Source organism: Pristis pectinata, chromosome 4 (assembly GCF_009764475.1).
Source record: "Pristis pectinata isolate sPriPec2 chromosome 4, sPriPec2.1.pri, whole genome shotgun sequence".
NCBI lineage: Eukaryota > Metazoa > Chordata > Chondrichthyes > Rhinopristiformes > Pristidae > Pristis > Pristis pectinata.
The window spans coordinates 91,740,180-91,754,429 of record NC_067408.1 but is presented as its reverse complement, the minus strand read 5'-3'; the positions used below and the strand labels follow the sequence as shown (position 1 = coordinate 91,754,429).

The following is a 14,250-nucleotide window of genomic DNA, read 5'->3' as shown; positions in this document are numbered from 1 at the left end:
CCTCCTCCCCCCACCCTCTCCCCTTCCCCCACCACCCTCCCTCCCTCTCCTCCCTCCCTCCCCTTCCCCCCTCCCTCCCCCCTCCCCTTCCCCCTCCCTCCCCCCTTCCCCCCTCCCTCCCTCCCCCCCTTCCCCCTCCCTCCCCCCCTTCCCCCTCCCTCCCCCCTCCCCTTCCCCCCCTCCCTCCCCCCTCCCCTTCCCCCCCTCCCTCCCCCCCCTCCCCCCCCCCTCCCCCTCCCCCACCTCCCCCCACCCCCCTCCCCCTTCTCACTCTCACCTCCACCCCCCTCCCCCTCCCCACTCTCACCTCCACCCCCCTCCCCCTCCCCACTCTCACCTCCACCCCCCTCCCCCTCCCCACTCTCACCTCCACCCCCCACCTTCTCTCCCCCCCACCTTCTCACCCCCTCCCCCCCCCACCTTCTCACCCCCTCCCCCCCCACCTTCTCACCCCCTCCCCCCCCCACCTTCTCACTCCCCCCCCCACCTTCTCACTCCACTCCCCCCCCACCTTCTCACTCCCCCCCCCACCTTCTCACTCCCCCCCCCACCTTCTCACTCCCCCCCCACCTTCTCACTCCCCCCCCCACCTTCTCACTCCCCCCCCACCTTCTCACTCCCCCCCCCCACCTTCTCACTCCCCCCCCCCACCTTCTCACTCCCCCCCCCCACCTTCTCACTCCCCCCCCCCACCTTCTCACTCCCCCCCCCCACCTTCTCACTCCCCCCCCCCACCTTCTCACTCCCCCCCCCCACCTTCTCACTCCCCCCCCCCCACCTTCTCACTCCCCCCCCCCACCTTCTCACTCCCCCCCCCCACCTTCTCACTCCCCCCCCCACCTTCTCACTCCCCCCCCCACCTTCTCACTCCCCCCCCCACCTTCTCACTCCCCCCCCCCACCTTCTCACTCCCCCCCCCACCTTCTCACTCCCCCCCCCACCTTCTCACTCCCCCCCCACCTTCTCACTCCCCCCCCCCCACCTTCTCACTCTCCCCCCCCCCACCTTCTCACTCTCCCCCCCCCCACCTTCTCACTCTCCCCCCCCCCACCTTCTCACTCTCCCCCCCCCCCCACCTTCTCACTCTCCCCCCCCCACCTTCTCACTCTCCCCCCCCCACCTTCTCACTCTCCCCCCCCCACCTTCTCACTCTCCCCCCCCCACCTTCTCACTCTCACGTTGCTGCTTCACTCCAGACCATCCAGAGGTTCTCGCAAAGCTTCGCGGAAAGACTTCCAGCAGACTCAATCACACGATAATAGAGTCAATGAACAAGAGACTTGGGGGTTTCTGACTTCAGTGCTGTAACATGATTTACCTTTCATTTGTTTTTGGAAACATTTGCCTATTTTGATTGGAACTGGTTTGAACATATGGAACTGAATATATCATATTCACTGTCTTGTCTTTTTGAATCATTATATTCTGATTCATAAGAATAAAAGAATTAGGAGCATGGTCCTTTTGACCCTTCAAGCAACTCTGCTGATCCCCATATCCCTCTATTTCCTCAATATCCCGATATCAGAAGTCTATTAATCTTTAAAGATAAAGGGGAAACCTGCAGATGGTGGAAATCTGTGATAAAAACAGTAAATCTGTAAACTCTCAACAGGTCAGGAGACACCTGTGAAAAGAGCAGATTTAATATTTCAGGTCGAATCCCCTTATCTGTCCTGAAACCTCTGTTTCTCTTTCTGCAGATGCTGCCTGAACTGTTGAGTATTTCCAGCATATCCTGTATCTATTAATCTCTGTCTTGAACGAATTCAATGACTGAGCTACCAAGGATTCACCACCCTGTGTTAAGAAATCTCCTCAGCCCTAAATAATTTTCTTTTTATTCGGAGACTGGGTGACCCTGATTCTAAACTCCTCAAACAGCAGAAACATCCTCCCTCCTCCAAATTTCTGTTTTAATGAAATTTCATTCAGTCTTACAAAGGTTTTAGTCCCATAAATAAAGAAATAAACCTGTGGAGCAATAGATTGTTTTTTGAGTTTTCAAAAAGCTATTTGTGGCCATGCACACTTTAGAGAAACCGGTGAAATCTCTCCAGAGGGGGAGGGATGCAATAAAATAATATATTTGAAAAGAAGGCTTTCACATTATGTTTTCATGAGTGCTACTTGGATCGTTCAACCTTTGTAAAAATGCAGTGTTAATGTCATAAAAGTTTAGCCATACGACCAAATCATCAATACAAACTTCCAAATATCAAACGACCTAATATTTTTCCAGAAGAGGAAAATCACAGTTCTGATGAACAAAATAAACATTTTCGCTGGAGAAAGTTGGACTTTGAGCTAGAAATGAAACATTTGATATCTTATCTCATAAATGCTTAAATGTTAAAACAAACTTCACGGTTAATTTCCCCCATTCCACGGCCCTCCCTGTCCTGTGTTGTGTAGAGGCAATAACATGCTGCTCATCACTTGCTTGGGTGGATGGCCGATCGATCCGCAGTGGCTCTTCTCATCGAGCTTGTCGCCCCGAGCGGAAGTGACGGTGCGGGTTGCCCTGGGTCGCGGCCGCCCTGTCGGATGGACCGAGGTGCTGGGTGAGCCCGATACTGCGCAGCGACTCCGGCCGGGGGCACCGAGGCTGCAGGGAGGGGCGCTGAGCGGCAGTCGGCCCGAAGGGAGGACGCCCGTCTCCCGCACCAGTCCCGGCGGCCCCGCATCTGTCCCCATCCCTTCTACCGACCCCTCCCCCCGGTCCCTTCTACCGACCCCTCCCCCCGGTCCCTTCTACCGATCCCTCCCCCCGGTCCCTTCTACCGACCCTCCCTCCCTCCCCCCCCCGTCCCCTCTACCGACCCTTCCCCCCCCGTCCCCTCTACCGACCCTTCCCCCCCCGTCCCCTCTACCGACCCTTCCCCCCCCCGTCCCCTCTACCGACCCTTCCCCCCCCCGTCCCCTCTACCGACCCTTCCCCCCCCCGTCCCCTCTACCGACCCTTCCCCCCCCGTCCCCTCTACCGACCGCCCCCATCCCCTGTACCAAGCCCACCGCTGTCCTCTCTACCTAACCCTCCCGTCCCCCCCTACCAGAATCCCCCCTCCTCCCCCCACCCCCGTCTCCTCCACCAAACCCCCGTCCCTGGGGCATTCTTACACACACACACACACACACACACACGCAACCCCCCAACAAACAAACACACACACACACACACACACACACACACACACACGCTTCTGTGTCGCCCACCACCCTCCAGGACTCAACAAGGGTGATCGTCTCATCACCGGGTCGGAGAACGAAGCATACAGTTTAGGGTGTAAGACCAAACGTGGGGCAGCTGTGAGTTGAAGAGTTGATCGTTTTATCGGTGGAAAGAACATGGATCCCCTAGGAGCCCGCTCTCCCATTGTGGACATTCAGACTCTACCCTGCTGGGCCAGTAGTCCAGATAAACTTGACACTGAATCGGATGGACTCAATAATGAAGTGCACGCAGACTGTTCTATCTCTTCCCCTTTCCCTTATAGGAAAGATATTAACAACAAAGTAATTCTTTGGTGAGTATTATGAGTTTGTTTTCTATGTTATTCAAATAGATTCACAAGACCTTTAACTGATTCCTATAAAAATGATGCTATTTTTATTTACCCTTGCAAGATTTGTAGTCAGAATTAATCATATTTGCAATTTTCTCTAACTCTTGAATTGTGCATGATAAAATAAAAATTTAATGGGATCCTGCAACTAGTCGTGTTAGAGCTGGTAGACTTTTTGCTCTTAGTGGACAGAGGTAATGGAGTAGCCATTGTGTTTCAGCAACTTTGACTACTGATATTAGAGCTGGTGTGGTGGCTGGGGTCACTGCGAAACTGATAAGTTGGATAGTAAATGAACTTAAGAAATAGGAGCAGGAGTAGGCCATCTGGCCCTTCAAGCCTGCTCCACCATTTAATAAGATCATGGCTGATCTATCCATGGACTCAGATCCACCTACCTGCCTTTTCCCCATAACCCTTAATTCCCCTACTATGCAAAAAATCTATCTGCGTCTTAAATATATTTAATAGGTAGCCTCCACTGCTTCCCTGGGCAGAGAATTCCACAGATTCACTACTCTCTGGGAAAAGCAGTTTCTTCTAATCTCCATCCTAAATCTACTCCCCCAAATCTAGTCTCACCTACCAGTGCAAACTACCTTCCTGCCTCTATCTTATCTATCCCTTTCATAAGTTTCTATAATTCTTCTGAATTCCAGTGTGTATAGTTGCAGACGACTCAATCTCTCCTCATGGGCTAAGCCCCTCATCTCTGGAATCAATCTGGCGAACCACCTCTGCACCGCCTCCAAAGCCAGTATATCTTTCCTCAAATAACGAGACCAGAACTACACGCAGTAGTCCAGGTGTGGCCTCACCAGTACCCTGTACAGTTGCAGCATAACCTCCCTGCTCTTAAATTCATTCCCTCTAACAATGAAAGCCAGCATTCCATTTGCCTTCTTGATAATCTTTTGCACCTGCAAACCAACTTTTTGTGATTCATGCACAAGCACTCCCAAGTCCTTCTGCACAACAGCATGTTGCTATCTTTCACTATTTAAATAATCTGATTTTCTATTTTTCCTTCTAAAGTGGATGACCTTGCATTTACCAACATTGTACTCTATTTGCCAAACCCTTGCCCACTCACTTTATCTATATCTCTCTGCATTTTCTGCACAATTTGCTTTTCCACTCAATTAAAAACTGCAGATGCTGAAAATCTTAAACAAGAAGAGGAAATGCTAGAAGAACTTAGATCAGGCAGCATCCATAGAAAGGGAAATGGTCGATGTTTCGGGTCTGCGAGCCTCAAGTTTGAGTTTTTCCATTTTCCAGCATTTTTGGAGAGCACACTTAGGGAAGTGTTCCTTCAGCACAAGCAAGAACAGGTAGAGAGGGCATGAGTGACTGTCAGAGAGATGAGGAGGAGCAGGCCGCTTGTACTGGTGTCCCATGAGTTGATCTCATTTTCTAACAGATTTTCCCTTTTGGACATTGTTCAGGATGATGATTCCTGAGAAGAGTGCAGTCGGAGCCAGGAGCCAGTGATAGTCTCATACACAGAAACAAATCCTTTGGACCACCAAGTCTGCCGATGATCAAACACCATTTACACTAATTCTATATGAATCCCATTTTACTCAACCCACGTTCCCATCAGCTCCCCCCAGACTCTACCACATGCTCGGGGAAATTTACAGTGAGCAATTAAGCTACCAACCTGCATGCCCATGGGATGTGGGAGGAAACTGGAACACCTGGGGGAAACCCATTCAGAGAATGGGCAAACTGCATATGATATTGGAGGTTGGGATTGAACATGAATCATTGAAGGTATGAGGCAGCAGCTCAACTAGTGTGCTATTGTTCTGCCCTCACATGGCACTGTAGTGGCTCAACTGTACAGCAGGGGAGGAAGAAGAATGAAAGAGCAATCATCATAGGGAATCAATAGTCAGGGGGACAGATGGACATTTCTGTGGCTGTGTGAATGGGGCATTGCCTTCCTTGTGCATAGATACAGAGCATCCTGAAAGGGGAGGGTAAACCAACAGAGGTAGTGGTGAAATCAGTATCAATGACAGAAAAATTGTGTGAGGTCCTGTAGGCAGAATTTAGGTTGTCAGAAGTGAGGTTGAAAAGCAGGACCGCAAACCTAGTAATTTCAGGATTACTCATAGTGCCGTGTCCTAATGAACAGAAATAGGATGATAGAGCAGATGAATGTGTGGCTGGAGAGTTGTAAATTTCCAAGGCACTGGAACCATTCTGGGGCAGCTGGAACCATTACAAATCAAACCATGTGCACCTCAGCAGGACCATGAACAATGCCCTTGTTGGGTTTGCCAATGTTATTAGGGAGGGTTTAAGCTGGTTTGGCAGGGGAATTTCAAGGGGAATTCATGAAGGTGAGAAAACAGAGTTAATTAGTAAAGTAGAAAGAAAATGAATAGCAAAAACAAAGTTCCAATGAAAAGGGTCAAAGTACAGGAAAATGTTAAAATGACAAAATTAACCACTTTATTTAGCAGCATTCGCAACAAGGAAAAGGAATTGATGGCACAAGTAGAAGTAAATGGGTATGATTTAATTGCATTACAGAAATGTGGCCATTGGGTGACCAAAGCTGGGAGCTAAATATTCTAGGATATTTGACAATTAGGAAGGGCAAGAAAAGAGGAAAAGGGAGTGGTGTAGCACAATGACTAAGAGAGAAGATCAGTGTAGTAGTGAGAAGTGATCTTGGCTTGACAGATCATGATGTAGAACAAGCATCCATTTTGGTCGAGCCAAGAATAGCAAAGGGCAGAAAACATTGGTGGGTTTATTTATAAATAAATCAGCAAATATTTGTAATATTGACCACATCATAAGTCAACAAATCAGAGGTGCATGTGACAGGTAATACAATAATCATAGGAGACCTTAGCTAATGTGTGTACTGAATGGTTCAAAATTGATGTAATAAGGTGAAAGATGAATTCATGGAGCTATATGAGATGCTTTTCTAGAGGAGCCAACCAGGGAAAAAGGCTATTTTAGCGTTTCTTTTGTCCAAGAGAAACGATTAATCGATAATGTTGTTGTCAAGGGGCCTATGGGGAAGAGTGACCATAATATGCCAAAATTTGAGTTTGAAGGCAATATAGTTTAATGCAATACATGAATCTTAAATCTGAATAAAGGAGACTGAAGCATGAGTGAAGAACTGGCTGTGGTTGGTTGGGAGAATACATTAAAGGTATGATGGTGGACAGGCAATGATTAGCATTTAAGACACATGCATGAGTTGCAAACAACCTATGTTCCTTTATAGCACAAAAACCCAACCAGTAAAGTGTTTTATCCATATCTGACAAGAGAAATTAAAGGTAGTGTTAAATCCAAGGGAGAAGCGTACAAAGTTGCCATAAATAGCTGTAGACTGAAGGATTGGGAGCATTTTAGAACTCAGCAAAGGAAGGTCAAAAAATTAGCAAAGAAAGACCAGACAGGCTTTCAATGTAGAGCATCAAGAAACATAAAATGGACTATAAAAGATTTTATAGGTATGTGAAAAGGAAAAGACTAATGAGAGCAAACATGGGCCCCTTAAAGACAGAGATTGGTGAATTCATAATGGGGAATAAGTACATGATAAAGGAAGTAAACAATTAGTTTACATCTGCGAATACTTGGTTATCATCTTCCAGAGTTCTAAAGATTCTGTAGCCTAAATGTCAATGGTGGGGTAAATGCTGGAATCTATAGCATAGGATGTAATAACAGGGCACCTGAAAAAAATTATAGGATTGAGCAGAGCCAACATGGATTATGAAAAGAAGGTCATTGCTGACTAATCTTTTGGAGTTCTTTGAGCATGTGACTAGTAGAGTGGATAAAAGGGAAGTAGTGGATGTGTATTTTTGGAAGTCTTTCAATAAGATCCCATATAGAAGGTTGTTTGACAAAGTTATAGCATGTGGAATTGTGGATAATGTACTGACATCGATTAATGTCCTTACGTTGATTGAAAATAAGTTATTGGACAGAAAGCAAAGATTGGGAATAAATGAATCACTCTTAGGTTGGCATGCTGCGACAAGCAGGTTACCACAGGGATCAGTGTTTGGCTCCCAGCTTTTCATAGTCAATATCAATAATTTGCCTGAGGGGAATCAAACGTCTTATTTCCGAATTTGCTAACACTGCTGAACTAGATGGGATGATGAGTACTGAAGGGGCTTCATGGGGATATGAACAAATTGGATGATGGCAGATGCAATATAATGTGGAAAGATGTGCGGTTATCCACTTCAATGCGCAAAACCAAAAGCAGAGTTTTCTTTGTTAAATGGTAATTGAGTAGTGTTGATGCTAAAAGAGACCTATTGTGCTTGTATACAAGTTGCTGAAGGCAAACCTGCAGGTGTAGCAAGTGAATAAGTGGGCAAATGGTATGAGAAGATTTGAATATAGGCATAAGGAAATCTTGGTTCAATTGTAAAGGGCCTCGGTGATACTTTAACAGGAATATTGTGCATAATTTTGGTTCTATACCCAATAAAGGATGTACTTTCCATTAGATGGAGTGCAGCAAAGATTTACTGGACTGGCTCCAGGGATGGTAGATTTGCCGTATGAGGAAAGATTAAGTGGCCTTGATTTTACTCCCTAGAGTTTAGAAAAGTTAGAGGAGATCTCATTGAAACGTACAAAATTCTTAAAGGGATTAACAAGCAGGGAGGATATTTGTCCTCAATGAGAAGTCCAGGACCAGGGAGCACAACTTGAGAATAAAGGCTGGATCATTTACGACTGAGATGAGAAACTTTTTCAGTCAGAGGATGGTGAACCTTTGGAACAGCAAGAAAGAAAGAAAAAAGTGTTGGATATTGAAGTATGGTCACTTGGAATGTTTGAAAAGAAACAGCTCATTTCGCAACCCCCCCCCCAAGCCACACACAGAACTGATAATATGATCATGACATTTTAAGGATGTTGATTGGAAAATAGCAATAGTTCTGCCACTCTTGGAAGCAATGCCACAGCACCTTTGTCGTCCATCTGAGAGAATGCACTGTTCAACAGTAATGCAGTCCTCCTCCTGAAGTATCAACTTGAATTTATTTTGCACTTATTCTCACAGATGAAACACAAACTCAATCTCACTTGGGAAAGAGTATTATAAGATCTGATCTTGTGTGGGAATCAGTGATTCAATTTGGCACCAATATGGTTAATAGCAGTTAGTTTTAGTGGTCCACATGAGTTAGTACTAGTATTAAGGCAATAATTATCAGCATTAAAACAGATGCAAAGTAGATTTCTCTTGACCCATTTTGAACAGAGAGCCAATGGTGTTTAATATGGAATTTTGCAATCATAAGTATACCCTGACAAGGTGTGCAATTGCACCTTGTCGGGATACACCTCTTCTGTGAGACTGTGAAGAATGAGTAAATTTCTGTTTCATTAAAAGCTGCAGTAAAACTGCATGTTTACTCTTGTACTAAAATTTCAAAATTCTGAGTAATAAGGGAGAAGCATGTTTTTCTGCTTAGACTGATCGGCAGATCTCATCATTGTTTCTTATGTCATTTTTCTCATTGGCTTTATAAAATGTGTTATGCACCTAATAATCTACTGACAGTGTAAATACTTTGTTGTCTTGTGGCTAAGGAGCAGCATATTTCCACTCTTCAACATTGTCTTGGCTTTTTACAATTTACCCCATGTGTCTTGGTGCTTTATTTCCTGGAATTCCTCACATCATCTCCATTTTACAGGTACCAGATTTCATCTTGCATTTATATTCTTACGGACATGTATATGGTTACAGTGCTATCAATCGAGCCAAAACAGTTGAGCTTTCTTTGCTGTCTTAAATAAGCAGGCACTTGCATTGTGTTAGTGTGACGCTATAGGAATCAGAGGTGGAAATCTGAGATGGATGACATTGTCTTGATTTGAAACATCTTGCACTTGCTTTTTCACTGTCTGGTTCCTTTCCTCAACCCCACCTTTACATTCTGCAAAACTGATATGCATTTTGAATTGAGTACAAGACTGCTTGTGTCATTTCTGGTGCAGGTCATGGAGCAATAAGAGATGATGCAATTCTACCACTTCCCCTTCTCTAATCTATCTCTTCCTCTTTCTTCTTTCCTTGTCTCCTCACTGATAGCTGAGTGCCATCCGGGACTTTGGCTTAAGATACAATCAAAAACTGGTAGTTAAGGTTGATGCTATCTCATTGACTGGAGAGTGGATGTGAATCTATAGGAGACAAAAGAGGGGAGGCAGGGTGAGCACAAGGTGACAATAGGTAGATGCAGGTAAAATCTAGTGATAGGCAGGTGTGGGGGAGGAGGGGAGAGCAGATCCACTGGGGGAAGGGTCAAAGGTAAGGAGAGAAAGGAAAAAAAAGTGAGAGGCTAGGAAAGGGAAGAAGAGAAGAGGCATGGGGGGGGGGGGGTGGGGTGCTGTTGTGGGGAAGCGGGGTGGGGATTACGTAAAGTGGGAGAATTCAATGTTCATACCGTTAGGCTGCAAGGTTCCAAGACGGAAAATGAGTTGCTTTTCCTCCAGTTCGCGCTTGGAATTCTCCTAGCAGTGGAGGAGGCCGAGGACTGCCATATCAGTGATAGTGTGGGAGGGGGAGTTGAAGTGACTGGCAACAGGGATCCTTCCTACATATTGGGCTTCCCCTTTTCTGATCTTCAGTCCTGAAGAAGCGTCCTGACCTGAAACATTGACCGCTTGTTTTTCTCCACAGATGCTGCCTGGTCTGCTGAGTTCCTCCAGCATCATAGTGTTTTTCATCTAGGTTCCAGCATCTGCAGTCCTTTATTTCTCAAACAAAGGACATAAGATTGTCAGATTCCCATATGCAGTTCACACTGATTGTTCAGAGTACAATTCATGGTTAATCATCTTGGGCTGCTATAGCTTCACCTAGTGTCCAAAGATTTTTGCTGGTTCTCAAATTATTTCAGCCCTAAATTATGTAAATAAACCCAGCGATAAATAGTACCAAGTGAGTGCTTCCTTTTGTATTGTTCTGGTGCATAAGTTGAATCTAAATTGGTGCTTTTATTTGGGAAACCATTGACAAATGAGCAGAACTATTAGCATTTCCAAAACTTGTAGTTGTATTCAATGCTGTTGCTAGTGATTCATATATGAAGAGCAAATAGGATTCCCTCAATGTAAGAATAGTTTTTTTTCCCCACATATGTAATTAAGGTGAAGTTTATATACACATTTTTTTAATCATTAAATGTGATGAACTTTAGTGACGTCTTGTTCTGATAGGTTTGACTGATGACATTTGAGTATTATAGATATCTTCATTACCCTTCAATAAATTGTCTCCTGCACATTATGGATAAGACTGTTTTTAGTATTATTAAGGGACTGAAAAGAGTTTGATTAAAATACCAAGTTTTTTACCACCCCTTTTAAAATCTCTTGGTTTGGTGAATTTTACTGCATGTTTAGGCATTTGTGAAGTACTTATCTTTCTCTGTTAAAGATGCTAACTTGACAGAGTTTGTTATTATCTCTGAAAGCTTCCCCTTTCCAAATGTATAAATTTTAATTTAATGCCAGAAACTGATGAACAGGAAATTATGGCATCTGGGAGGGGGAAGCTTTGGGAGAGAAACTGAGTCTTTAGTTTCTTGTCTCCTACTCTGGAGTTCCATTCCGTAGTCCTTCTACCTCTTTTCCTTAAAGTTTTATCAAAGCATAGTTTTTCAGGCTATAGTTTGATCGTCTTTTTTAATTTCTTACTGGTTTAGTAATTGTTTCACCAACGAGATCTCTGTAGTGCATTGAGATATTTTCACATAAAAGGTTCTAAGTTTGCAATCTTATGGTCTAAATTGATTATCCTGCGATCTCAACTTGTTTATCATAATTGCATGTGTTGGTATTTCTTGCTCTTATAATGTAATGAACATAACAAATTCAAATTAACAAATAGTGTTCAAATGTTAATGTAGGACGGTTCTTCTTTTAGGAAAGGGGATGTAGTCTTGCTGAGCTGCACAGCCATTGTGAACACGACTAATGAATCACTATTTGACAAGAATCCTATAAGTGAAAGTATCCATTTGCAAGCAGGACCTGAACTCAGGGACGAGTTACAGAAATTGAAAGGTGAGATCCATCTTACAAATCCAAAATGGTTCAGACAGGAAAGTAAACATTCACCACAACACAGTTCATCCTGGGTTGGATGCATTTAGCTAGCAAAGAAGTGTCTCTGACCTTTTCAGAAAAGTTAATTTATTTCTTATTTAGCTTGGCAACGACTATGTACAATAATTTTATCCTGAGGTAAGTTACTTGATAAATGCATTTAATTATAAAATAGTCACAATATCAACAATGCACGTGCTTACCTTTGTATACTTTTCAAGTCCCGTGAACTTGATTTTTTTAAATACTAAAAGATAATGCCTCTGGACAATTTTATGAAAAAAATCTAATAAACTTTTGAATCAAAATTGTACCTCTATACCGTTCTACATGATGGGTTCATCAAAGACTCTTTCACTCCACTGCCCAAATCATAATCATATTTATAACCACCTTCTGATTGTGTTTTCTGTTGCAGTTAGTCACTTCTCACTACTGTGGCTCCATTTTTGATCTTGCCCCTAGGAATTTTCATGCTGCAGTGAGCTAGCTCTGATCACTTTCTGTACACTGTTCTTCCTTCTCTTGATATTTTATGCTGCTGTAGCCGATTAATATTGTAAGCATGTCTTTAGGATGTGAGACAAAACTGCCACAGAGTCATTGTGGGAGATTATATTGACGATGGGGGTTTACCTATTCCTGAAACTGGCTTCTCTGTGTATTGCTTCCAGCACTGGCCCCACCCAAACTGGTGGTGTTAATACAGTCCTTATGAACTTGCACTACCTTCTACATCTCTTTCTGCCCCGTCTCTCCATTTAAATTCCAATTTCTACAATCTCACTCCACGATCTCCACCATGATCACTATTGAATATCACGTTTTCCACCCTCAGCCTCTGAATGGCTGCTTATCATCAAGGATTTGTCTCTACCTGTACCCCTGATTTCATTGCCCTGCAGAGCTCTCGAAATATTCCGCCATATAACCATGCCTTGAACCTTTCGGCTTTTGTTCTTTTTTACTGCAGCGCTGTTTTTGACTACTACTTTGAGTTCCTTACTGGCCTATGTCTCCCTTCAGTGCTAGTTTGGATTGGGCCTTAGAATAAATAGCTGTTCTTTATTGCCTGAATTTACATTGATACCTGTGTTATTTAATGCATGAAAGGTTAATAAAATCCATTATGCTGAATTAAATAGCTATGTAATACGTTATGAGCAAAAGCAATTGTTTCTATAATCTGAAATATGAAACAACTTCTGTTTTTAAGGTTGCCGCACAGGGGAGGCGAAAATGACCAAAGGGTTTAATTTGGCTGCAAGGTTTATTATCCATACTGTAGGGCCACGATATAATGCTAAATACAGAACAGCTGCTGAGAGTTCCTTGTACAGCTGCTACAGAAGTGTACTTCTATTAGCCAGGTAAACAGTCTCGAATTTTGTAGTTACAAAAGCTGAAGAAAAGATAATTTTAGCCTCGTTCTCATGTATAATCCTGATTTCCATTCCCTTTGTTAGTATGCAACACATGGGCTTGGGTCGAATTATAGTTTTATTTTTAAACTTACCCAGACCTCCTAATATTTTCCATTTACAGGAATTCCATTTTCCTTTTATCTGAAATAGCTATCAACATGGATCCAGTTGATCTTCCAGAGCAGTGTTTTTGCATTACATTATTTTGGTTATGATTTCAAAGTGATTTTCTTTCCATTTTTGGATTTAGGTTCTGCTTTGAGCCCCATATTTCTTTTTGTCAGAAGAGGTGGCCACTTGGTCTATGCCAAGTTGCTGAACGCTCCCCCTCAGAGTCCTGTTCCCCCACTTGGCTCTCTACAATCTATTTTCTCTTGCATGCTCATCAACTCTTCGCCTCCTCCCCCATCATACTGCCACCCATATACACTAGGAGCAATTTATAGCAGCCAACTTATAGTATCAGCATATCTTTGGGAATGTGGGAGGAAACCAAAGCACTTGTGAAACCCACACGGTTAAAGGGAGAACGTGCAAACTCCACATGGACAGTGGCTGGAGGTCAGGATTGAAGTTTCCTCACTGGAGTTGTGAGGAAACGTGCTATCTGTTAGCCATCAAGCTGCCCTACAGCCATGATGTATTGTATAAAGAGTGATATGTAACAACCATGCTATTTAGTTTTTATGGAGGCAAGAGATCCTGCAGATGCTGGAATCTGGAGCGACACACACAAAATGCTGGAGGAACTCAGCAGGTCAGCATCTATGGTGGGGGGAAGAAATAGCTGACGTTTTGGGTTGAGACCCTTCATCAGGACTAGAAAGGAAGAGGCAGAAGCCAAAATAAAAAGGGAGGGAGAGGAGCACAAGCTGGCAGGTGATATGTGAGTCCAGATGATAGGTGAGCCCAGGTGAGAGGGGGAAAGTAGATAGGTAGGTGGATGGGGGAGGGGGGATGAAAGGGAGTGATGTAAGAAGCTGAGAGGTGATAGGTAGAAGTAGTAAAGTGCTGAAGGAGGAGGAATCCAGTAGGAGAGGACAGTAGACCATGGAATAAAGGGAAGGAGGTGGGGAATAGATGGGCAGGTCATGAGGACGGGGGAGGGAAAAGAGAAGGGGTGAGGG

At 44.2% G+C, this 14,250-nt stretch overlaps 2 protein-coding genes across 4 annotated transcripts in view; one reads left to right on the top strand and one right to left on the bottom strand.

Moving 5' to 3' along the window:
• The window catches only part of wdr3 (WD repeat domain 3), a 45,889-nt gene extending 44,609 nt beyond the window's left edge, over positions 1–1,280 (bottom strand). The window contains exon 1 of one of the 3 annotated variants that reach the window (XM_052013376.1): positions 1,165–1,280. The gene's annotated coding sequence lies outside the window, so the exon portion shown is untranslated. The remainder of the gene's footprint in view (positions 1–1,164) is intronic. The other 2 variants (XM_052013378.1, XM_052013379.1) reach the window with 2 other exon arrangements.
• Positions 1,281–2,414: 1,134 nt separating this feature from the next.
• gdap2 (ganglioside induced differentiation associated protein 2) overlaps positions 2,415–14,250 on the top strand; it is a 37,841-nt gene continuing 26,005 nt past the window's right edge. Inside the window, 3 exon segments of the mRNA XM_052013380.1 lie at positions 2,415–3,527; positions 11,518–11,657; positions 12,916–13,069. Of these exon segments, the coding sequence (XP_051869340.1) occupies positions 3,349–3,527; positions 11,518–11,657; positions 12,916–13,069 (473 nt within the window). The 5' untranslated portion in view covers positions 2,415–3,348.